Below are 23,880 nucleotides of genomic sequence, written 5' to 3' on the forward strand. Positions count from 1 at the left end.
TCGCATATTTTTTTCATAGTCACCCATACAAGTACACGAATACCCACACAAGTGTTCGTCACCGCACAAGTAGGGGACCCCCAGTTCCCCATTACGCCCCTTAATTACACTACCAACACATAACACTAGATAAAGGGTCTAGTAAGTCTCAACTTGCCTGAATCCGAAGCCGAAGAGTCAGTCCGCGGTCTTTCCCTTCCTCTAAGCTTCTGAACGAGCTCAATTTTTTCAAATGCGATATCTACATAAGAATACGAGTCTATCGATACCTATGTTGCCATATAAAGAATTCAGGTCTAAAAGTCAACCAAAACCCCGTCCCAAACCAAAGATCAAAACCATAATTTCATTATAAATCGGGTTCAATATAGTCAAATTAGTACTCTAAGAGGTTAAACAATTCCAATGACACTCATATTGCTATACTTTAGTCTGGAACCCAAAAAGATAACCCCGAGCCCTCAAGGGAAAAACTAGAATTTTGATTAAATTCACCTTACCCGTAGTCTAATTAGTCATATCCCCAAAAATCATGAAGTTCTAACCATAAATGAATCCTTAATTTCATAAATCTCAATACAAACCCATTTCCATGGAAACCCTTAATTTACTACTTAAAAATCATGGAAAGAACCATAAATTAATGGATGGAATCATTAATAATCACTTAGATTAAGGTTAAAAACTAACCCCAATGAAGAACCTTGAAAATATTCCTTGAAATCTCTCTAATTCGAGCTCTATAGCTTCTAAAATGGGTTTATGAAGTTGAAATTCGAAATGGGGTTATAAGAATATGTCCAGGCATGATTTACTCATCACGATCATGATACACCTAACCCGACTCGGCCCAGATTTATGCTACACGATCGCGACCTAGCCCACCGCGATCGAAACTCGCTCCCTTCCCCTTCATCGCAATCGTGTGACCCTCATCGCGATCGTGATGAAGGAAACTAGAATCAGTTGAACTAGTTTTTTCTGGTTTTCCCGAAATCCCAATCCAACACCCGAAACTCATTCAGAATCCCCCATACACAAACCAAAAATGCATTTCAGTCATAAAATATGCTACGAACTCACTCGCACACTCGGATTACCCAAAAGAGGTCATATTGACCCGGGGTTGACCAAGGTCAACTCCAAACCATCAAAAACCCATATTTCCAACCAAAGACCCAAAAAAACTCGAACGCCTCGGGACCCGAACCAAAGGCTCGACTAAATCAAAAATCATGTTCCGGACCTGATGGCATCAACAAAACTTCAAAAATGACGCATTTACTCCTAATGTTGACTTTGGTCAAACATCTTCATTTTCTTAACTTAGAAAACTTCAATTTCACTAAAACCAATTCAAAATCCGCCCAATTGCCTCGGGAACATCACATCCATCCCCACAAGTCATAAATACCGAATGAACTCGGGAACATCACATCCATCCCCACAAGTCATAAATACCGAATGAAACTATGGGAAAGGAATTTTGGAGATAAGGTAAACAGCTCAAAATGACTAAACGAGTTGTTACAAATAATGTCAATCAAATAAATCTTGTACAGTAAGGTTGATTTAGCAGGAAATAACTAGAAAAAAATTAATTGTTATTAAAAAAAGTTGTAGAGATCTACAAAACCACAAAATCAAATTCTCACAAATGCATAGCAACAACGGATTTTACTGCTTACCTGCAAGTATAGACGACTATAGCTATTGCGGTTACTGCACAAGAAATTGAACTCATAAATTGGTGACCAATTTCGATAATTTGAATGAAAATTACCGGAATAAAAATCGAGGTATCCAAGCAGGACGAATAGAGGGAGCTGAGGGTGATGAATCCGAGCAAGACTAAAGGGTAGGGCTGAATTTGAGCAATTTTGCGATCAGGAAAGAGCTAGGGGAAGGGAATTAATGGCAGCAGTCCTGAAGAAGAAGTAGTTGGGGCAGTTGAAAATTTGCTATTTTCGAGAAATTATTAATAATTGTATTCAGACAAAAGTGTATTTTATAAAAACTTGGGGGTTGGATTGAAAGCATGGAATAGTTATTATTATTATTATTATTATTATTATTATTATTATTTATTTATTTATTTATTTTAAATCGTTGAACGAAAATGTATTTTCTTAAACTTGGGGGCTTGTTTTAACGCTCAGCTAACTTATCTCCACTTAATTAGCAATAATGCTAGAAAGGGACCTACCACCTAATAACTTAGGGTCTAGATTCCTAAAAAACTATCTTTGGGCCTTGTCACCATAATTGCCCAAGTAATATAATGTTTATCTTTACGGAAAATAAAAAAATAAAAAATTGATCATCCTCCATATCCAAGATAGTTTTGGTAGGCTTCACGCTTCATGAATATTTGCACTTTATTACTCTAGATCTCAATGTGCAGAAGTGACATATATATTTACAATAGTCTCAAAGGGAAGTCCAAAAGTTATAGGTGGAATACTACAACAACAACATACCCAGTGCAATCCCACAAGTGGGGTTTGGGGAGGATAAGACGTACGCAGACCTTACCTCTACGTTTGGGATAGAGGTCGAGGTAAGGGGTAATAGGTGGAATACTATTACAAAAATATTAAACAAAAGAGACTCAAGATTTAGACTAACATTGATTCCAATTTCAGAAGATAAATGGAACTGCCCATCAATGTTAAACCATAGAGAAAACATGAAACAAACCAGTGATGCATATGGCGATGAAAATCTTCTCAAAGGATGGTTTTTCTTTAAAAGAAAAAGTAAGTTTAGAACGGTAATTTAAGAAGAAAGTGACAATCAAAACTGATTTCTGTTTTGTTAACTTTACTTTTATACACACACACATACGTACATACAATTTTTGTGAAATCTAATTTTATAAATTGTTAGGTAAATGACTTAATTACTTTGTGATAACTAATCTTGAAATGTATGTTTCTTTATGTAGGAATGACATATTAGTTAATCTTTTAATTATTTTTGTTATTTCATTGCTAAATTGAGTAACATTAGCTGACATATAATATTATGGTTTCATGCATAAAATTATGTGTAAATTCCCTTTCAAATTGACAGATGATATGATGTATTTTATTTGAAAGAATCATATATTTATTTATATATAAAGGTCGTTATATCATTTTGAAATCCTGAGTATAACTTATAAAATCTATATTTATTAGATACTTATTTAAGGGTTGATGAACTTTTATGACTGTGATTTCTGTTGCAACAAGCATAATGAATTTTTTCATAAATGTAATGCATGTCTCGGTGAATGGTGACTTATAGTTGTGTAAACTTTACGAACTTGAGTGAATGGTAACACTTAATTGTTTTACGCTTCCATTTTTTAATTAGAGATGTCGGGTTTGGGCCTTGCAGGATATGGAGTCACCTTTGCTTTACCCCTACTGTGGAACTTCCTATCGCATATCCTAATTTAGTCGACTCCCAATACAAACTCTAGATTGGATGAGAAACTAAAAAACAATTAACAATTTGAATTGTAATGATTATGCTACGTGACACAAGTACTGTTTAGGTTCATTTAATTAGGAAAAATTCAGAAATCTGTAGGACCAACTTAGGAATAACTAATTATTTTCTCATATAAAGACACTTTTATGGCTTCCCCATATGATTCAATTTAAGAGAATTAAAAAAGAAGTCCAGAATATGTTAAAGGTATACAAAGGAAATATTGACAGTGCGGATAAAAAGAAAGTAATGCACGTTCCCCCTAAAATCTACTTATTCTACAAGTCAAATTAACTAAACAAAGAAAAGAAAATACACTTTCTTTCGCTTTCTCTTCTTCTTCCTTGCTTTCAAACAATAGACAATAAAGGAATAACAACATTTTTGGTCCCTCAATTATGGTAAATTTTAACTTTAGTCCTTGTGATATTTAACTAAGCACATTTAACCTTTAATTAATAAGAATATGTATATTTGATCTGTTTTCTTGTGAATATTCACTAATTTTAAATATTATTAATCGTTCCACTATTTATTTGCATATGTATTATGTTACGTCAGTACTGTTACTCCATTATTAAAGGTAATATACTTATAAAAATAATATAGATATAGCATATTTCCTACAAAAAGGGACCAAAAGCACATTTCAATAAATTGAAGTTTAAAAGTATCGAGTCATATATCTCAATTGTGTTTGATTATGTTTTTGGGTTTCCATTTATGTATGCATTATAGAAAGATACTTGTAATATTCACAGCGTGGGGTGTTTGGTTTATGATTCCAAGCTAATTCTAGTTTTAAAACTCAAGAAGTATTACATAGTTTACTTTATGGAGAGATTTATTGAAATGACAATGAAATTCTTGAAAAAATGAAGATGATAAATCAAATCTTGGCTTTACGAATATCAAGTATTCATGTAACCAAACTTTGATTGTTCATCAAGGACCCCGCTGCTTTTACTAAAGAAAAAACTTAAATAAAGTCTCACAAAAAAAATATTTAAATTCTATCTGTATTTAAATAATATTAATTGCAAATTAAACCTTAATATTGTTTTGTTTTAGTAATTTGACATTCAAAAGCAAAGATTGGCCGAACACAATTTGTTTAAAAAGTACTTCTCAAATAAACTAGCCAAACACAAACAACTTCTCTCCCAAAGTACTTTTATGAAAAGCTATTTTGACAAAAATATTTTCCAAAATAAACAGTTTTTAGAAACTTGGTCAAACAGGTCAGGCACATCAATCAAATTAATAAAGGAGGTCGTGATATTTCTTGATTTTTGTTTCAGGCTGTAACTTGAAAAGCTTTATTGATTAAAAAAAGTCCTAATATTCAAACCTCGTTGAGCAATACAATGTTGGAATGTAGCAACATATGTAGCTTTCCAGCATGCACTGCTTTTAGCAGGATAAGTAGACAAAATTGAGAAATCATCAATTAACAGGAACACAATTTGTGATGTGGTTGGGGAACCACTAACGCCAACTAGCTGGACCTCGAAACCTCCATGCTTACAAGTAAGGATCGAACAATTTGAAAGAGCTGAAATGGCTAAGCTTTTCCAGAGTAGGATAGCTCTGTCTGGTATGCAGTCCTTTCAACAGCCATCCACCACTCATCTTCTTCACATGTTCCGTCCTGCCCAGTAACAATAACAAACAAGGTAGTCTTAACAATAACAAACAAGGTAGTCAGAGGAAAAGACGCAAGGAGAGATAATTCTTGGTTCGGTAACAATGTACATCAGTTTTATTCCCACTAGTGAACCATTTTTTAACCAGCCAATCAACTCAACAGTTGCATCCTTATTGACCACTAGCAACTTAACTTGCAAAAATCTTAGTTCCGTTCTAACACAAGCAAACAACTAACGATCCGCAGGCGACTAAACTGCACTATTGGCTATTTACACAAACAAAACACAAAAACAAGGGAACTTAAACAGAACGGGAGAAAATCCCTCACCCTTTGCAGTGTTCAGCTACTGAGCTTCAGTATCAGCTAAAGTTTAGGTTCTGCTATTTAAATCCTATCATATCAATTTTCCCCGAGATCTGAGATACATGAGACATCCTAACCATGATGAAATTTCACCTGTGTGGGATAGCTATTGTTCCAAGAAAAGAAAAAAAAGAATACTTTATCTAAGTACATTTTTTTTTTTAAAAAAGACTCAACAAGTTGGAAGGTGAAGATAAAAAACCTCAGTAAGATCCAATGCTTTTTGTACGTTCTCAATGTTGTCTGCAACTCTTATGGCTTCAAGCCACCATTCTTTCTTGCAGCTGCTGAAAATGCTTTTGTCACCGGTTACAGTTGGCTGGTCCTCGTCCAAATTATGTCCAGGCAGATTGAAGGGAATGGATGAATGAGGTATAACATTATCAGGGACAGGTCGCAAGGGAGATCGATAGCCTTTTAAAATCAATAAAGGCTACACGTCATCATTTTTTTTAGCCAAGCGGTTCAACTGATGAATGAAACAAGACTATCATTTACCTCTGCAATCAGGATCGTGACACTTCTGATAATAAACAGCCCTTTGCAGATCAACTACGTATATAACTGATACCATATGCAAAAAGCAAAACAAAAACAAAAGGTGGAACACTAAAATAAAATAAAAAGCATATCAATGCACAAATATCTAAATTAATCTGTAAAAGATAAATAGTGAAGATGGAAACACGTCCTGTAAGATGCCCTTGGATGAGAAATAAAAGAGTGGAGAACGACAGCTAAAACAGATGTGACTACTACCAAAGTTTTTTCCTCACAAAGTAAATTTTGTGATGCATTACCGTTATTGCTTTTATGTTGTCTGCCAATTCTTTCACAGTATCTATTTCTAGACATGTTGTAGACCATCAATGCATACTCCGAGAACCAGTACCAACTTCGGATTTTTCCTGCAAAGAAAGTAATAGAGAGAAAGTAAGCAGTAATCCTTGGTTTCGCACTCAAACACAATTGGACTACTACAGCTTTTAAGCATTGACAAATACAACTCCAGAACTACAACACTAGTATTGACACCCAGGCATCAAAACGACAAAGTCATTGCCCAGTAAGGCAGACAGGTAGTTCACAGCAACAACTACTAGCCTTCGAACCAAAGCTAGTTGGTGTCGGCTATATGAATCCTCATTCTCCATATTGCTCCTGATCTCGCCAAAGATTCTCCATATTTTCTAATGGCATACAAATATGTAACAAGAAAAAAAAAAAAAAAAAAAAAAAAAGAACTCTCAGCAGAAGTTGGACTTAATGTAAGCTTACCAGCATGACTAAGCTTTAATCCCGGTTAGTTGCTATTGGCTATTTGAATCTTTTCCTTCCATTGTGTTCAACTTTTCGCTAAAAATTTGTATGGATTTTAAGAGATTGTAGGTTCTTCGAGTCAGCTTTCTTTTGTTGTAGGTCTTTCGTAACTTCTATGTTATTTTGGAGCTATCTTGTCTCCCCTTTTAATACCTTTAATCATCCTCCCTTTTAACACCTTCAATCATCCTGATTTCAGCATGGATCGGTGTATCCGACGATCTACGTAGAACATGACCGTTTGTACCAGTTGTCTTGCATCATCCCTCTTTCCATAAGTGTTGCGTCAAAACCAACAAAACCATCAGATTTGGCAAGACCCCGCGATCAAGCCCCAGTCCAGTTTTTCGGTAGCAAATGCTTCACGCGCCGGTAAAAACTAGGGTTTTGGCGAGAGCGTGAGTTCAGGCACCGGCGCGTGCGAGGTATTCCAGCCAACTTTCAACCAAAAAAAAAAATTCCTGTGAGGTTCTCCAGCTAAGTCCGAGGGTACCATCCGCATATCTTCTCATTCCGGCCATCAGAACACTGTTTTCCGACAAGCAGTTTGATTTCAGTAGTTTCTTTATTTTTCCGAAAAACTTCTCTAATTTCTTCTTACCCTCAGGGGTTTGCTTGGAGTCTGCAGTGTACTAGATTAGTTTCCAAGGAGGTTTATCAAGAAAATCTGATTGTATTTTCTTATACATACCCTCTGGTTAGATTTTTTGCTAACACTTGGATAGAACTTTCTTCTATCCAGCCATGTCTCTCGGATTTCATGTCTTTAATTCCAAAAATAGGGGAATCAGAAATTCATGCCCTATGATTACATCCATATTGTCAATGGGAAGTCCAAACTATTTACCTTGGGCTTCCTTGGTTGAATCGTGGGGCAAGGGTCAAGGTGTTCAAGAACGGAAAAGGCTAGTGAGATTGATGAAAAGACCAAAGCACAATGGGAGAAGGTTGATGCTCAATTGAGTCTCCTGTGGCGATCTATTGTTTGGTCCATTCCAGACATGTCATCCAGTTTGGGAAAAGGCTCGCGTTTTATATACTAATGACATATCTTGTTTTTCTGATATGATATCTCGGATGAAAACCTAAATAAAACGGGAATTGGATATCTACTTACACGAGATAGGTACAGGCAGTCATGGAGGAATTTGAGAGGTCGATGTCAGTCACTGCGATGGTTGAAAAACAAGAGCAACGATAGACGATGTTTCTAGTCCTCACACTTGCTGAATTTCCTAATGACCTTAATTCGGTGCGTGATCAGATTTTGGACAGTCTCATGATCCCTACAGTTGATGAACTATTCTCTAAATGACCCTCCCTGTAGTTTTAAAATGGTGCTTTTGACTTGCGGCGATGGGTGGTGCGATTCCTGAGGCAATCAGATGAGTATCATAGAAGAAAATCTAAAATTTAAAGTTCTTAAGCTAAAATAAGGAAGAGGTTTGACCAAAGTCAACACCTGAGGTTTGACAGTTTCATTAGGTCCAGAACGTGAATTATGACTTCGTTGGGTGGTCTGGACGAAGCCCGAAGGGCTCGGGAGAGTTTTGGGTACTTGATTGAGAATACAGTTAAGGAATTGAGTTGACCAGGATCAACATCAGGTCAAGACGACTCCAGATCGGTGTTTTGAGCGTTCCAGCAGGTTCGTAGCATGATTTGTGAGCAATTTGTATATTTGGTTTGTGTCCGGGAGGTTCCGGATGAGTTTCAGGTGCTATAATGGAGATTGAACTATAGTTGACTTTTGGCTGCTGCATGTAAAATTTTCTCTTTACGATCACGTGGGGGATGTCGCGATCACGGAGAGATATGTGTGGGGGCATCGCGATCGCGTAGAAGGGGGCCTGAGTCGGGTCGGGTTTGGCCTTCGCAATAGTGAAGGGGGCCTCGGGCAGTGTTTTTATTCCCAAATTCGAGAAACATTTCAGAATTTTATATTTTGAGTTCTAGAGCCCGGTTTGAGGTGATTTCAAAGGCAAACTTCGCGATTTGGCTCGCGAGTAAGAATCTAATCCCTCTTTTGATGATTCCTTTTTATTACTTCCATTATTTAGCGTTTTAATCCATGGATTTGGTGGGAAATTAGGGGGTTTGAGTCCTCAAGTTAAGAAATGATATTTTTGGGATTTGAGTGTCGATTCATGGTTAGAATTGGCTAATTTTCTGAATTTAGGACCTATGGGTAATGGGTAAATTGATTTTACATTAAATTTTCAGTTTTGACCTTTGAGCTCATGTTTGACTTTTGGGACCGAATTATTACAATATCAAAATAGGTGTCTACGGATTTGTATACTCATGTACATTGCACATTTGATAGATTGGGAGCGTTCCGAGGCACTCCAAAAATGGGAAGGCGATTTCATGATTTGTTTGCTCGGCTTCTAGGTAAGTTAACACTTTTCTAGACTCTGTTTGGGGATGTTTCTGATAACTAAATAATAATAAGGGTTAAGGGCGAAAGAGGGGGTCTCGTATCCGTGGTGTGACGGATACTGTTACGGGTTTTGGGCCATGTTATCGGTAATGTGTTGAGATACGTTAGTGATGATTGTAAACCAAGAATGTCAAAGCATGTGGGCATTAGTTGATAAATAATTGTCTTGATTTGACTGTATATGCACATACATCACTCTATTAAATCTTGTATACTTGTGATAATCGAGCGGTTTTGTTTAATTCTGAATGGTATATGGTTATAATTGATTTGCGCTTGATATTCATACTTTATGTCATCATCCATATTCATTCATGGAAATGGTTCACGAGGTTATGGCTCGATGTGATCTTCATGGATTAGATTCAGGTTAGAGTGATGTTACCATGCCGAGGGGAAAAGGTTCCGGCAGATTGTGTACACCGAGTGGAAATGGTCCCGCCTGATTGTGTATGTCCGAGGGGAAATAGTTCTGGTCAGTATATCTCGCGAGTCCCCCATGGGTCACTACTCCCGGACACCCCGCGAAAGTACGTGTGTATACAGGTTGCATATTGCATTGTATTTTCCTCATCTTATTATCTGATTAATGATTAACTGATTATCTAGTTCTACTTGGTTCTGGACTTACTCTCTACTCTGTCAATTGAACGGTTCTAAGTTAAGGTAAACCTGCTAACGTTAAAATAAGACTTTTCCTAATAAAACGCATCACTACTTCAGCGTTGTTGGTTTATGAGATTTACTAAGTAAACGTGTTTCCCATACTCATACTACACTTGCTGCACTATTTTTGGAGCAGACTCAGACCCTAGTACGAGTAGGGCACGCGGGGTTGTTTGAGTTCGAGGCTGACATTCAGGAGATTTGTTTTTTTGAGAACGGCGGTAATGTTGTATTCCTCAACATTAAGGACATGCTAGAGACCTCCAAAAATGTCGGCCCAAAATAACAAGAGAAAACTAAAATAACTATAGAGAACCTAAAAAATCTAACAACTGTTCAGCTTCTTCTAAACCTTCCTCTTTACACCAAAAGTAAAAAATATTGATACAATTCTCTGTGATTTTCTGGATTGAACTACAAGTATCCTCAAAACATTTGTTGTCTCTTTCTCTCCAAATTGACCACCATATGCAAGGTGGTACTATCTTCAACCATTTCTTTTGGCTTTTGCTTCCTCCTCTCCTTATCTTGCAACTGTGTAGGTCTGCAGTGTGTTCTGGGATTATCCACTTAGTTTGAGATATGTAAAGGAATAGTGACAATAGCTGTGTTGTAACTTTGCAATGGAGAAACAGGTGGTTGTTGGTTTCCTTAGTCTCCTTGCAAAGGAAACATCTAGAAGCAATCTGGAATCCTCTTCTTTTTAATTTTTCATGAGTCAGACATGCTCTTCTAGCCACCAACCAAGTGAAACACTTAACCTTAGCTGCGACTTTATACTTTCAAATCTGTTTCCATGGACCTGATATACCCCCTGGTTGTTCCATCGCTATCATACTTCCATCTTATTGTGTCTGGTTCTGTAGAAATGCCTTTAAATCCACTCAGCACTTGTAGTAACTCAGCAACTCTACCCACTTCCCAGTCATTCAAGTTTCTTCTGAATGTAAGATTCCAACATTGAGGGGACCAAGTGTCAGCTACTGATGCTTCTGAATTGCTGCAAAAAGAGAACAAATCTGGAAATGAGTTCATCAAAGGCTCAAGTCCAATCCAGTTCTCTTTCCAAAAAAGGATCTTGGTACCATTCCCCACCCTGTAGAGAACACTTCTGGCCAGTTTAGTCCAAAGGTTTCTCATTGTCCTCCATACTGAGACACCTAGGTGCTAGACACTATCTTAGAACACCAATGAACACTCTGCCCATATTTGTTGATAATTACTTCCTTCCAAAGTGCATGATCCTCATAAACAAACCTCCAAAGCCACTTTGTCAACAAGCATTCATTCTGTAACCCCAAATTTCTAATGCCAAGTCCACCAGAATGTCTTCTTAGCTGGGTAGTTTCCCATTTCACCAAATGCATACCTTTGTTCTCTTTGTTGCCCAACCATAGAAAATCTCTCCTCAATTTATCCATTCTTTCTTCCACCTTAGAAGGAATGGGGAATAAAGACATGACATTAAGTTGGCAATGAATCAAAAACTGAGTTAATTAGAGTGACCCTTCCTCCAAGAGATAGATACTGTGCTTTCCAGTTAGCAAGTTTCTCATCCCAAATTTCCAGCTTCTTATGTTTGTTGCCAAGAGGCATGCCCAGATAAGTTGGAAAACTCTCAATTTTACATCCCAGAATGTTGGCCAGACTTTGTATTTGTGGGACTTCTTTAACAGGGAAAATGCTGCTCTTCCTCCAGTTAACAGCTAAACCAGAAACAGCCTCAAAGATCACCAAAACCATTCTGATAAAGCTAAGTTGTTCTGCCATAGCTTCACAGAAAATAACACAGTCATCTGCATAAAGCAAGTGACAAATCTGTATCTCCTCACCTGCTTGATTGCCTATCCTGAAACCTCTTAACCAACTATTCTGAATAGCCACCCTCATCATACTGTTAAAGCCTTCCATAGCTAATATGAAGAGAAAAGGAGAAAGAGGATCTCCCTGTTTGAGTCCTCTTTCTGAGGGAAAAAACCAGCAGGTTCTCCATTAACCAGAATTGAGAACCTGACAGTTTTAATGCAAAAACCAATCCACTTCAACCACCTCTCACCAAAACCCATTTGTTTGAGAATATTGAGAAGGAAATCCCAATTGACACGGTCATAAGCTTTCTCTATATCTAGCTTGCACATGATCCCTGGATGTTCACCTCTGAGCCTGGAGTCCACACATTCACTAGCTATGAGTGTTGCATCCATAATTTGTCTTCCTTTTATGAATAACCGGAAGGGTGATCACAGATCTCGCATCACCATTAACTGTAATAACCGACACAAATCAACCATATTTATTGAATTTTAAGGAGCAATAAATAGAGGTAGACAGGTCTCCGCAATTACAGGATTTAAAGGTTTTGCCTTTAATATCAGATGCTTCTTTAAGCCTTCTGCACAGCCACACAAGCGCCCCTCTACTCTGCTTCATCCTTCTCATGTAGAGTCTAGCACTCTCCACTCAGTCATACCAAATTTTAGAAGAAGATTTGGTCTTAGTAAGGTCATATGACTTCCCCCCCTAGTCTGAAATAAATTCTGTTCTCCATGAAAATCAGAGAAGAGGAAGAAAGGAAGAAAAAGGAAAGGAAAGGGACTGTTCAGGTGAAAGAAGTTCACCAGAAAAGGAGATCCCAAAGGCTAGTAGGCCCTTAGGAGGATGTTGCCGGAGACTCTCTGGAAAACAGGGTCACCGGAGAAGATAGAAGGTGGTCGGAATTTTCTGGGTCAGAATTTTCTGGGTGGTGGTCGGAATTTCTGGGTTGTTTCGGAGTGTAGGTAATATGTTTTCAGAAGTGGTAGAGTTCAGGAAAGGTGTACTTTGCGGAAGACAGAGATCGAGGGAGGTTGGCGGAGGGTCTGGATGAAATTTGAGGAGAGAGAAGGTCGGAGAAAATGGTTGGATGAGCTGCCTGGCTAATCCGCAGCGTCATTCTCCTATCATTTATGCATTTCTGTCTTTCCTTATTTTTCCAGACAGTGTATTTGACTACTTCAGACTTGTACTAGTATTCTTAGATGGCTCTTGTACACATGACACCAGTCTTCAGTGGTATTTTGTTATTTTCGCACTTTAAAAGTAAAAGACTTGACTTTAGATATTTCGTGTTATCACTTTACTTTCCGCTTAATTAACTTAATGAGTTGGTTTGATCGGATGTTGTTGGTTCGCCTACCGAGTGGGGTAGGTCCCATCACGACATTTGTAATTTGGGTCATGACAAATCCAAACAAAAGCAAAAGGAGTTGGCGAATCCCTTATCCTCTATTACTCTAAATTTTATTTTGTCTCTGGTTATTCTTTTAATCTTGCATCTGTCAGTCGTTTGACTCGTGCTGTAAATTATGCCATAATATTTCTTGATGATTCTTTTGTTATGCAGGACCATAGTATGGGACAGACGATCGGCACAGGGTGATGTTAGGTGTACTTATACGTCTTTCCGCCATACTTTACCCATATTTATATCTTGTTTTAGAGCTAAATGCATTAAATACACCTAACTAATATATTTTTTATATTTAATTTACGCCGTTAGGTGGCGCCTTCCTTTATTTCACAACCAAAAGAGGTAAAATAGCAGTGGATATAACTATCCACTACATTAAGCTATACAATTGTCCTAATAGCTAAGTAAAAGGAATGTACAGTGAGAGGTATACTCTCTAAGCAAAAAATGAGCTTTCAAAAATCAGAATCAACTATACATATATATGTTTCTTCTGTTTGTGCCTATAGCAGCCAAGCTTGCCTTGTCAAGAATGTAAGTTCCAGACGCATGTTTAAGGAGATCTTTAACTTCATAGAAATTTTCAGTTTGTTCCTCAATACTCCATTTAGCTAACACATCCGCAACTTGATCAGCTTCTCTATAGCAATGTTGAATAAAATGGTTGGCGTGGGAAAGAAGATGGATGGCATCATTGATGGTGTCAACCAATTGCCAGGCAGTGTTAGACTTTTTATTCAGCATATTTGTGATGATAAGCGAGTCGCATTCCAATATAATATTCTGAAAGCCGTAGAAAATGTACCATGGTACACCTAACTTAGCCGCTTTTGCTTCTGCTTGTTTGCTACTACCTTTGCCAAGAAACTTAGCAAAAGCCATAATGATCTGCCCGGACTCATCCCTAATGATACCACCTGCCCCAATGCTATCTTCATTATTGTGACTACCATCAGTGTTAATCTTAACCCAGCCTGAAGGCTGAAGGAGGTCGAATCCTTAATGATACCACCTAACCAATATTGATTTTGCGCTATGGAACTAATCTGTTTGTTATTGTGGAATCTAGGTACTGTAAGTTGAAAGTGCTCCGTTTCGGAGAAGAAGAATCAAAAAGAGTCTAAGTGACGTGTTCCCGAGCCAATAAATGCATTTGGAGCTAAAATAGATACTTTGCGACTTTGAAGTCTGAGTAGAAGTCCAAGAAATTCATTCGGAAACAAGTTCAGAGTTGGAGGGCCGAGAATTTGAGCTTCTGGAATTTTGGCCTAGCGCCCTGCACCACCGCCCTGCGCCACCGCCCGGCGCCAAGCTTATTTTTCAGCCAATTTTTCTGTTTATGGTCCGGGCCCATTTGTACACGGTATAATAACATTATAAAGTCGTTTTTGAGAGGGTGGAGAACTTTGGACCTAGAGAGAGCTAGGAGCCGTCGTGGAGGCCGGAGATTACTTGTTTTACCTTTTCTTCTCCTTACTACTCATTTTATATTTTCTTTTGGATGATTTATTATATTTCCTCCATGTCTATATGGAGCTAAACTTCTCGTTCTAGGGTTGTGGTAAACCATGAATATTGACGTTTGATGATTATTTCTTATCTTAATACGAGTTGTTGATTTTGATTGGTTCTTTAATTCGGAGCATCATTGCTTGATTGTTTGGCCAACAGTTAAGTTCTATCGACTATCTAATAGACAAGCTTGGAAAAGTTGTTGTTAGATTAGAGAAGTAAAGAGAGCGTGATCTGATTTTCACTAGACTATGACTAGGATTTGTGGCTAGGATAGGATTATATCTAGGCGACGCGTTCAATTAAATACCGTAAACGAATTGTGTTCTTAACAGGTCAATTCCATAAAAATATAGGCGGCGAACTGTTTTGAATAGGCGAGTAGTAGTTCGGGAAAATGCTACGAGAGTTAATAATCTGGTTAATTAGCAATCGTCAATAATTTAAATTGAAGAGAAATAGTTCAAGACCTCAATAGGATTGGTGAACCCACAGCAACCCTGGAACATTCATCGCATTGAATACATAAAAATCTGCTCTTTCTAGGTTGAAGTTCACTATTAGTTTTCTGTTTATTTTAATTAGTTTAGAAACACGACTTGCGAATTTCATCGCTTCTATAGATAATTAGGATCGGTTAATTAAACAAATAGTTAATCATAAGTCTCTATGGGTTCGACATCCGATTTCTAAAATCACTATATTACTTGTACGACCACGTATGCTTGCGTGTGCATTTGGGAGAAACACCGGGCATGAATCACAAGGCCTCTACTACCTTTCCTCTCCTAGTTCCTCCACAGCATGTGCAGTTACAGATCCTCCAGAATTAATTCATAGATGTTTCGGACATCCAAGTTTATTCAAGCTACAGAAGATGGTGCCTAGTTTGTATAGAATGTCTACATCAAATTTTGAGTCATGTCAACTTGAGAAGCACACCCGCACTACCTTTCCATGTACTGCTGAGAGTCGTGCAGAATCTGTTTTTTCATTAATTCATTCTGAAATTTGGGGTCCTAGTAGAGTCGGTTCAACCTAAGGATTTCATTATTTTGTTAGTTTTGTTGATGATTATTCAAGATGTACTTAGATTTTCTTAATGAAAGATCGTTCTGAGTTGTTTTCTATATTCAAGAGTTTTTATGTTGAAATACAAAATCAATTTGATGTTTCCATTCGTATATTTCGTAGTGATAATGCCTTAGAATATGTATCCTTCCAGTTTCAGCAATTTATGACTCACCAAGATATTATTCATCAGACAACTTGTCCGTACACCAGGAGAATGGGATAGCAGAGAGAAAGCATAGGTATCTTATTGAGACTGCTCGCAGTCTTCTCATTCAATCCCATGTTCTGTTGCGTCTTTGAGGCAATGCAATTCGCACGTCTTGCTATTTAATTAATCTGATACCCTCATCTTCGATTCAGAATCAAATTCCTTATTCAGTATTGTTTCCCCACTCAACTCTATACTCTCTTCCCCCTCATGTCCTTGGGAGCGCATGTTTTGTCCATAACTTAGCCCCTGGAAAAGATAAATTAGCCCCCGGCGCTCTCAAATGTGTCTTTCTTGGTTATGCTCAGGTTCAAAAAGGGTATCGTTTCTACTCACTTGATCTTCCGATGTCACATTTTTTTGAGTCTCGACCTTACTTTACACCTTCTTCTAATCATTATGATATCTCTGCGGTCTTGCCTATACCAACTTTTGAGGAATCTAGAGTTACTTCTACATCTCCAACCACAGTGCTACCACCCCTGACCTATCATTGTCCACATCCAGCATCAAGCCTAGATGATTCATGTCCTGCGCCGGACCATGCTCGTACTGCGGACTTGTCTCCTCCTAGTCAATCAATTGCACTTTGAAAAAGTATACGATCCACTCGTAATACTAACCCTCATTATACCTTTTTATGTTATCATCGCTTGTCATCACCCTATTAAGCTGTTGCATCATCTTTGTCCTCAATTTCCATCCCCAAGTGTAGAGGTGAAGCACTTACTCATCCAGGATGGCAACAAGCTATGGTGGTTTATGTTGACGATATCGTTATCACCGACAATTATCAGGATGGTATTACTAAATGATACGATTCGGCTTGGGATAAACACCGAATCAAACAACAAATGCGGAAATTAAGATAGACAGAAATTTAGAGATGAGAATAGAAGAAAAGGAGATGAGATTTAGAAGAAAAAAGGGAATTAATCAACTACAATTGTGACTAATCAACATAGGAAAGGAAACCTACACCTATTAATCAACAATCTAAGATGAATTCATTCCAAGGAAGAAAAGACTTAAACTCATACAGGGAAATCTAATCCTAGATTATCCAAGAGAGATTCAAGGTAAGAGTTAAGGGAATTCACCCACTAATCCTAATACTAGCTAATCCTAGCTAAACTAGCTCCATACAACGAGAAAACACACTCATAAAAGTTTCATCATAAATCTCAAGCTAAGGAATGAAAATAGGCTAAAGAAAGCTTATATAGTTTTGCCTTTACATGCATAGCCACAATTATTAACTACTAGCCACATTTGGCAATTAACTACTAGGCCCTATTACAACAAAGACCCAAAAGTGGCCTTTGCGGAAATAACCTCACATGGGCCCTTCTTCACTTGCATTGCAATCCTAGCCTCGAGTTTGCACTCCTAGCCACAAATTACACTTCTAGCCATGTTTGCACTTCTAGCCACTTTGTGTGGCTTTAATTAATGGGCCTTAATCTCCATGTCTCTTCCAAGCAATCGTCCACACCCTTGTGGCTTGCTCTTCAATGGCCTCCAAAGGCCCTATCTTCCTCTTCCAAGGGTGTGGCACGGAAATGCACATCCAAAGCTCTAACGCGGGTTTTAGCCTTCATAATCGTCCATGAGCTTCCTAGGATCATATCAAATTTAAAGCAACATCCCTTTCAACATTTCCAGACTAAAGACCTCGGCAGACTGAAGTATTTTCTAGGTATAGAGGTTGCTCAGTCTAGATCAGGCATTGATGTTTCACAATAAAAGTATGCCTTAGATATTCTTAAGGAGACAGGAATGATCGATTGTAGACCCATTGACCACTCTTATGGATCTGAATGCTACACTCCTGCCTGAAAAGGGGGAGCCACTCAGTGATCCCGAAAGATATAGGTGGTTGGTTGGTAAGCTGAATTATCGAATAGTGACAGACCTGCCATTTCTTTTACTGTGTATGTTGTAAATCAGTTTCTCCCTGTGATAGCCATTGGGATGCAATTGTCTGCATTCTGCGATATAAAATGTCAGCCCAAGCAAAGGACTACTTTTTGAGGATCGAGGTCGTGAGCAAAATGTTGGATCTACATACGTTGATTGGGCAGGATCGCCTTCTAAAAGACGTTCTACATCCAGATATTGTGTATTAATAGGAGGTAATTTGGTGTCCAGGAAGAAAGTAAGAAACAGAGTGTGGTAGCTCGATCTAGTGCAGAAGCCGAATATGGAGCAATGGTTGTAGCAACTTGTGAGCTAGTTTGGATTAAATAGTTGCTCAGAGAACTAAAATTGGAGAATTCGTCAGATGGAACTTGTGTGTGATAACCAAGCAGCCCTTCATATCGCATCAAATCTAGTTATTTCATGAGAGGACTAAGCACATTGAGATTTACTGCCACTTTGTCGGAAACAACATTTCCAATTTAAAACCAAACACATGTTCTAGATGATACACATCATATCTAAATGTTAATACAATGAACCAAACATTTCCGAAGCAAATACAATTATCAACTGGCTACATTTCACCATATTATAATCCTCGTACGTTATAATCTTTGTATAACTTGTCCACAAACGAAATGACCCGTCAAAGTACAAAGAAAAAAGAGAAAAGCAACTAGTATTCTGATAACAGTCAAAATCAATAGCCAAACAAAACAATGGCGGGGTCTTAGGAAACACCCCCTGTACGCTCTCTCCCTATCTAGTAAGAAAAAATACGGGAGGGAGGCTCATTCACAATTTGCGGGATATTCTTGCAAAACTTTAACATGAAGGGATGGGCACTTAAATTGAATAATATACTAATGCTTTTATTTGACTTCCTGCTATGAAGAAATATGGATATAATTGCAACGAATAATTATATATATACAAAACGTAAAACACAAGATATAAAAAGAAACTAAATGTTTCACATGCAAGCACAGTCCAATTTATTCAACAAAGCACACATGCTAACAGTAAAAAAGGATTAGGATGGAGGGAGAAGAGAAACAGAAGTCATCCATGTTTGTCTGCTTTGAAGAAGCTGAAAGTTTTGGGTGTCACCTGGTATAGTTCCAATTGAAGCAACAGACTCTACAAACACATCCAGATATGGAAACGGTGATTTTCCCATCAAATAAGTTCTTGAAGGATCGCTTGTACAAGCATTTAGGTCAAAGTTCAGTGAAACAGCAGAATGCAGTTGGAAATTCCCGGTACTCTGCATAAGAAATGATTTTGAGCCCTTTAGAGTGCAAACAACCGGAGCTTCCCTAAATGATGACAGCAGTTACAACTCTAAATCTGACTACTGCCACTGGTGTGAGGATAAACTCCCCATTATTAGTTATTGAACTTATTTCTGTTCTTTGAAAAAATAAAAACCCAGAAGAGGCTACTATAAAGTCCATTAAACACTATAAGGGTGAGGCTAGATCAGTAATTATAGTCCCTGAGCTAGCCATTAATGCAGGATGGAGAGACATAGCTTTTAAAATTGAAAGCTTCATTAAATGCTCAGTTCAACAGCCTTCCAAACCAACTCCCAGAATCGTTGATAAAGACTATCCCTATGCGAAGGTAGTTAAGGAAAGTAAATGGCAATACCAACCCACAAGGGATGGCACAGACAGAGCCGGTCTTTTAGGAAGATGCTTAACAGGGACTTTTGGGAATCTTGAACAGCCTACGCTTTCAGATGTTCGTAGGTGGTCAACATCCATATGGAAGAAAGCCTTTGGGGTGAACTTCTACGAGATGTCGGGGAATCTCTTTCTCTTTGAGTTTCCCAACAGGAACATGGCACAATTGATTCTGCAAGGTGACTGGCTTTGGAAAAACATAAAGGTCAGGTTGGAATGGTGGAATCGTTTTGTTCGCTGCTCATCAGTTCAACATAAGGAAAAGTCGACATGGATTAGGGCAGTGGGCTTACCACTACATCTATGGTCACAAGACACTTTTCATGAAATAGGCGAGAAGTGTGGAGGGTGGAAGAAGACAGAAGAGGAGACTGAGCTCAAGAACCGTCTTAAGAAGTTTATGGCGAGAGTAGCAAAATACCCAATGAAGTCAACATATCAAAGGACGGGTATATCTTCACCATTCCGATTTGGGTTGAGAGAAATCCAAGCTTTGAGAAGATTCCGGCGAGAAAAGTGACAGAAGTGCAGGTCTCAGAGAAGGAGGAAGTCTTCCAGGTCTGCTCTTTAACGCAGGGGAATACCCAGAGGATAAAAGACTCGTACGAGGTTATTACACAGATATGTACGATGACAGCTGTGGACTGGAATGCATGTGCAGAGGTGGGGCCCTTAAAAAAGGCTGTAGCAGCATGTGAAAATCAGACCAACCCTACAGATATTTTATTTAGTCCTTTGGGCCGGATCAATAAGTGCTCAGGTTGTGGGCCTGAAAAAGACAGAGCAAATGTTATTATTAATAATTTTGGAGCCCAGCCCCACCAGGAAATTATATCAGATGTATTTACAGAGGAGATAGAGATAAACTCTATCACAAAGACTTCCTCCCACAATTCTCTCTCAACTACTGATTCAATGGAAAATCTGCAAGCAAACAACTTGATTCTCTCAGATGTTTTAGAAAGGGAAGACATACCAACTCTACAATTGACAACGATGGAGGGGGGAAATTGCAAGGAAAACCGCATGGAGGAGGTGGGTTGTCTACAACAAGTGGCATCTATTGTTTCTGGGTCTAATTGCGATTTATGGGATATAGATGAGGCCCTACCCATTCTTACAGAACATGATGACTCTTCTATTGATAAAGCAAGGGAGGCGACAATTTGGGTCCAACAACATATCACCAAATTTAACAAGATTTTTGGCATTGATTTCAAAAGGCATGAAAAAGAAGCTACTGAGCTTCTTATGCAGATAGATGCGTGCCGACAAGCAAGGAAAATGGAACCAACCTCGGCAATCAAGAAAACCAGGCCCAAAGGCAGGCAGGAACTGAAGAATTTAATTACTTTTGATGTCAAATTCAAAAGTAGTGGGAGCAGAAACAAGGGGAAAGGACAAACACAGGTTGAGTCATGAGACTCAAACTTGTGTCATGGAATGTTAGGGGATTGAATGATCTGGGGAAAAGAAGGTCGATTAATAGCCTTCTAGATCAATGGAAAGCTGATATTATATGTTTACAGGAATCAAAATTAGAGGGGGATTTTCAGGATCTTATTAAACAAATTTGGGGTGGAAGATGGGTGAAATATGCATCCTTAGAAGCTAGTGGTACCAGAGGAGGGATTCTTATGCTCTGGGATTGCAGAGTATGGAAGGGGTAAGTACTTCAAATAGGTGCATATACTTTTAACTCGTAAATTTGAGGCACTGTTACAGAATTTTAACTGCCACATATCAGGAGTCTATGCTCCAAACTGCAAGAAAGAAAGGAGGAACGTTTGGGAGGAACTGGGAGCAGTCAGAGGACTGATGGAGGGTCCATGGGCTGTATGTGGTGATTTTAATGTTTGCAGGTTTGCCTCTGAGAAGAGGAACTGTCTGAGGAGATCCTCAGCTATGGTAGAATTCTCAGATTTTATTGATGACATGGAACTTCTAGATTTGAACTTAGAAGGAGGAACTTTCACTTGGTTCAGCGGAGATACTCATAATACAGCATCCAGAATAGACAGGATTTTGTGCTCGGCTGAATGGAATAATCAATTCAGTAACATGAAGCAAACCACACTCCAAAGACTGACCTCTGATCATGTACCAACTGCCCTATTGTGTGGTTCCTGGGAACATAGTAAAGCATACTTCAAATTTGAGAATTGGTGGCTGAATACTGAAGGTTTTGTGGACAGAATCAGCTCTTGGTGGAATTCCTTTGTTTTCTTTGGGAGACCTGATTACATTTTAGCTTGCAAACTTAAAGCTCTAAAAGGTAAACTTAAGGAATGGAGCATGAATGAACAGGGGAATTTGAAGATCAAAAGGGTCAACTTGCTTAATCAATTGGCAAATTTGGACTCTGTGCTTGATAGAAGAGCTCTGACAGAGGAGGAGGCAATCAAGAGGGCCTCTACACTTAATGGAGTACGAAGAGCTATTAAAAAATGAAGAGACTGCATGGAGACAAAGATCCAGGGCTTTATGGTTGAAAGAAGGCGACAACACAAGATTTTTCCATAACACTGCCAATGCTCATAAGAGAAACAACAATATTGATCATCTGGTGGTACAAGGGGATCGCATAGCGGAACCAGAAAGAGTCAAGGAGGAAATCATTTCTTTTTATAAAAAACTCTACACAGAGACAGAGATCTGGAGGCCTACTGGAGACTTGATTAATTACCCCTCAATTACAGAAGCAGAGAGGGATTCCCTTCAAAACAGATTTGAGGAACAGGAAGTATATAGCTGCCTGAAGCAGTGCGCTATAGATAAAGCACCTGGTCCTGATGGGTACACAATGGGGTTTTATATCAAGTGTTGGGATGTTTTAAAGCAAGATATAATGGAGGCTTTTCACAATTTCCATGATCAGGAAATGTTTGAGAAAAGCTTCAATGCTACTTATATTGCCTTGATCCCCAAAAAGGCAGGGGCAGAGGAGCTGAAAGATTTCAGACCGATAATTCAGATAGGAAGTTTCTACAAGCTTTTATCAAAGGTTTTGACTGAAAGGTTAAAAAAGGTGATGGATAAACTAGTGGACTCTCAACAGATGGCCTTCATCAGAGGGAGACAGATAATGGATGCTGTGTTAATTGCTAATGAAGCAGTGGATTCAAGAATTTCACAAAACAAGTCTGGCATTGTGTGCAAACTGGACATTGAGAAAGCATATGATCATGTGAATTGGGAGTTTCTTCTTAGAATTCTAAAATAAATGGGTTTTGGGGAGAAATGGATCAGGTGGATCAGGTTCTGTTTGTCCACTGTCAAGTTTTCCGTTCTTATCAATGGTGCTCCTGAAGGTTTTTTTGATGCTCATAGAGGGATTAGACAAGGAGATCCGTTGTCTCCTTTTCTATTCATTCTTGCCATGGAGGGTCTAAATAACATGATAAAAATAGCCAAATCAAATGGGTGGATCTCAGGTTTTGAGGTAGCCAGAGGAGGCGACAGGAGTTTGGAGGTGTCTCACCTTCAATATGCAGATGACACTTTAATTTTTTGTGATGCAGAAGAGGAGCAGGTTAAGTTTCTGAGACTCATTTTGGTCTACTTTGAAGGAATCTCGGGACTTCATATCAATTGGAGGAAAAGCCATATTTATCCCATTAACTCTGTCCCTAATTTGGAGTTGTTGGTCTCAATTTTGGGAGGTGAAGTGGGTCAGTTACCTACCGTCTATCTTGGGATGCCACGAGGTGCAAAGTCAAAATCCAAAGAGATATGAGATGCAATTTTGGAGAACTGTGAAAAGAAGTTGTCCAGATGGAAATCTCAGTATTTGTCTCTGGGAGGCAGGCTTACTTTGATTAATGCAGTGCTTGATTCTCTACCAACTTGCATGTTATCTCTATTCCCTATCCCTTCTGGAGTGGTTCAACGACTGGATTAGAAGATCCTTTTTCTGGCAAGGGAACAGTGACAAAAGAAATCTCCACTTAGTAAAGTGGACAGAACTGATTATTAGCAAAAAAACAGGGTGGTCTTGGTATTAAAAATCTGAAGAATCATAGTAAGGCATTAAAATTGAAGTGGCTATGGAGGTATTCTAAGGAGCCTCAATCTCTTTGGGTAAATGTTATCAAGATAAAGTATGGGGAACTGGATTGCTGGGTCACCAAGGAGGCAAATAACCCATATGGTGTGACCTTATGGAGGTCCATCAGAGCCTGGTGGCCTTTCTTAAAGAGACACTCTGTCATTAAAGTTCAGAATGGTAATAAAACACTCTTTTGGAAAGACAAGTGGTTGGGCAGTAGGAGCTTGCAGGACTCCTTTCCTGATCTGTTTATTTTGGCTCAACATCAGAATAAG

At 38.5% G+C, this 23,880-nt stretch overlaps 1 protein-coding gene and 1 long non-coding RNA gene across 4 annotated transcripts in view; both read right to left on the reverse strand.

The window, feature by feature from the left end:
* Nucleotides 1–4,740: 4,740 nt before the first annotated feature.
* Nucleotides 4,741–23,880, reverse strand: part of LOC132043042 (uncharacterized) — a 31,860-nt gene continuing 12,720 nt past the window's right edge. For 2 of the 3 annotated variants that reach the window (XM_059433530.1, XM_059433529.1), the window contains exons 10-14: nt 18,980–19,136; nt 6,295–6,402; nt 5,993–6,058; nt 5,697–5,908; nt 4,741–5,131 (exon numbers count right to left, since the gene is read on the reverse strand). In XM_059433530.1, coding sequence (XP_059289513.1) covers nt 5,045–5,131; nt 5,697–5,908; nt 5,993–6,058; nt 6,295–6,402; nt 18,980–19,136 — 630 coding nt within the window. In that variant the 3' untranslated portion in view covers nt 4,741–5,044. Of the gene's footprint in view, nt 5,132–5,458; nt 5,601–5,696; nt 5,909–5,992; nt 6,059–6,294; nt 6,403–18,979; nt 19,137–23,880 lie in introns of all 3 variants that reach the window. The other variant, XR_009411650.1, reaches the window with a different exon arrangement.
* LOC132043043 (uncharacterized) lies at nt 16,931–18,973 on the reverse strand. The gene is made up of 2 exons (XR_009411651.1): nt 17,862–18,973; nt 16,931–17,781 (listed from the first exon to the last, which is right to left on the reverse strand). It is a non-coding gene; the product is annotated as an uncharacterized LOC132043043 (long non-coding RNA).

The sequence above is a fragment of the Lycium ferocissimum genome, unplaced genomic scaffold (assembly GCF_029784015.1).
Source record: "Lycium ferocissimum isolate CSIRO_LF1 unplaced genomic scaffold, AGI_CSIRO_Lferr_CH_V1 ctg2039, whole genome shotgun sequence".
Lineage (NCBI taxonomy): Eukaryota > Viridiplantae > Streptophyta > Magnoliopsida > Solanales > Solanaceae > Lycium > Lycium ferocissimum.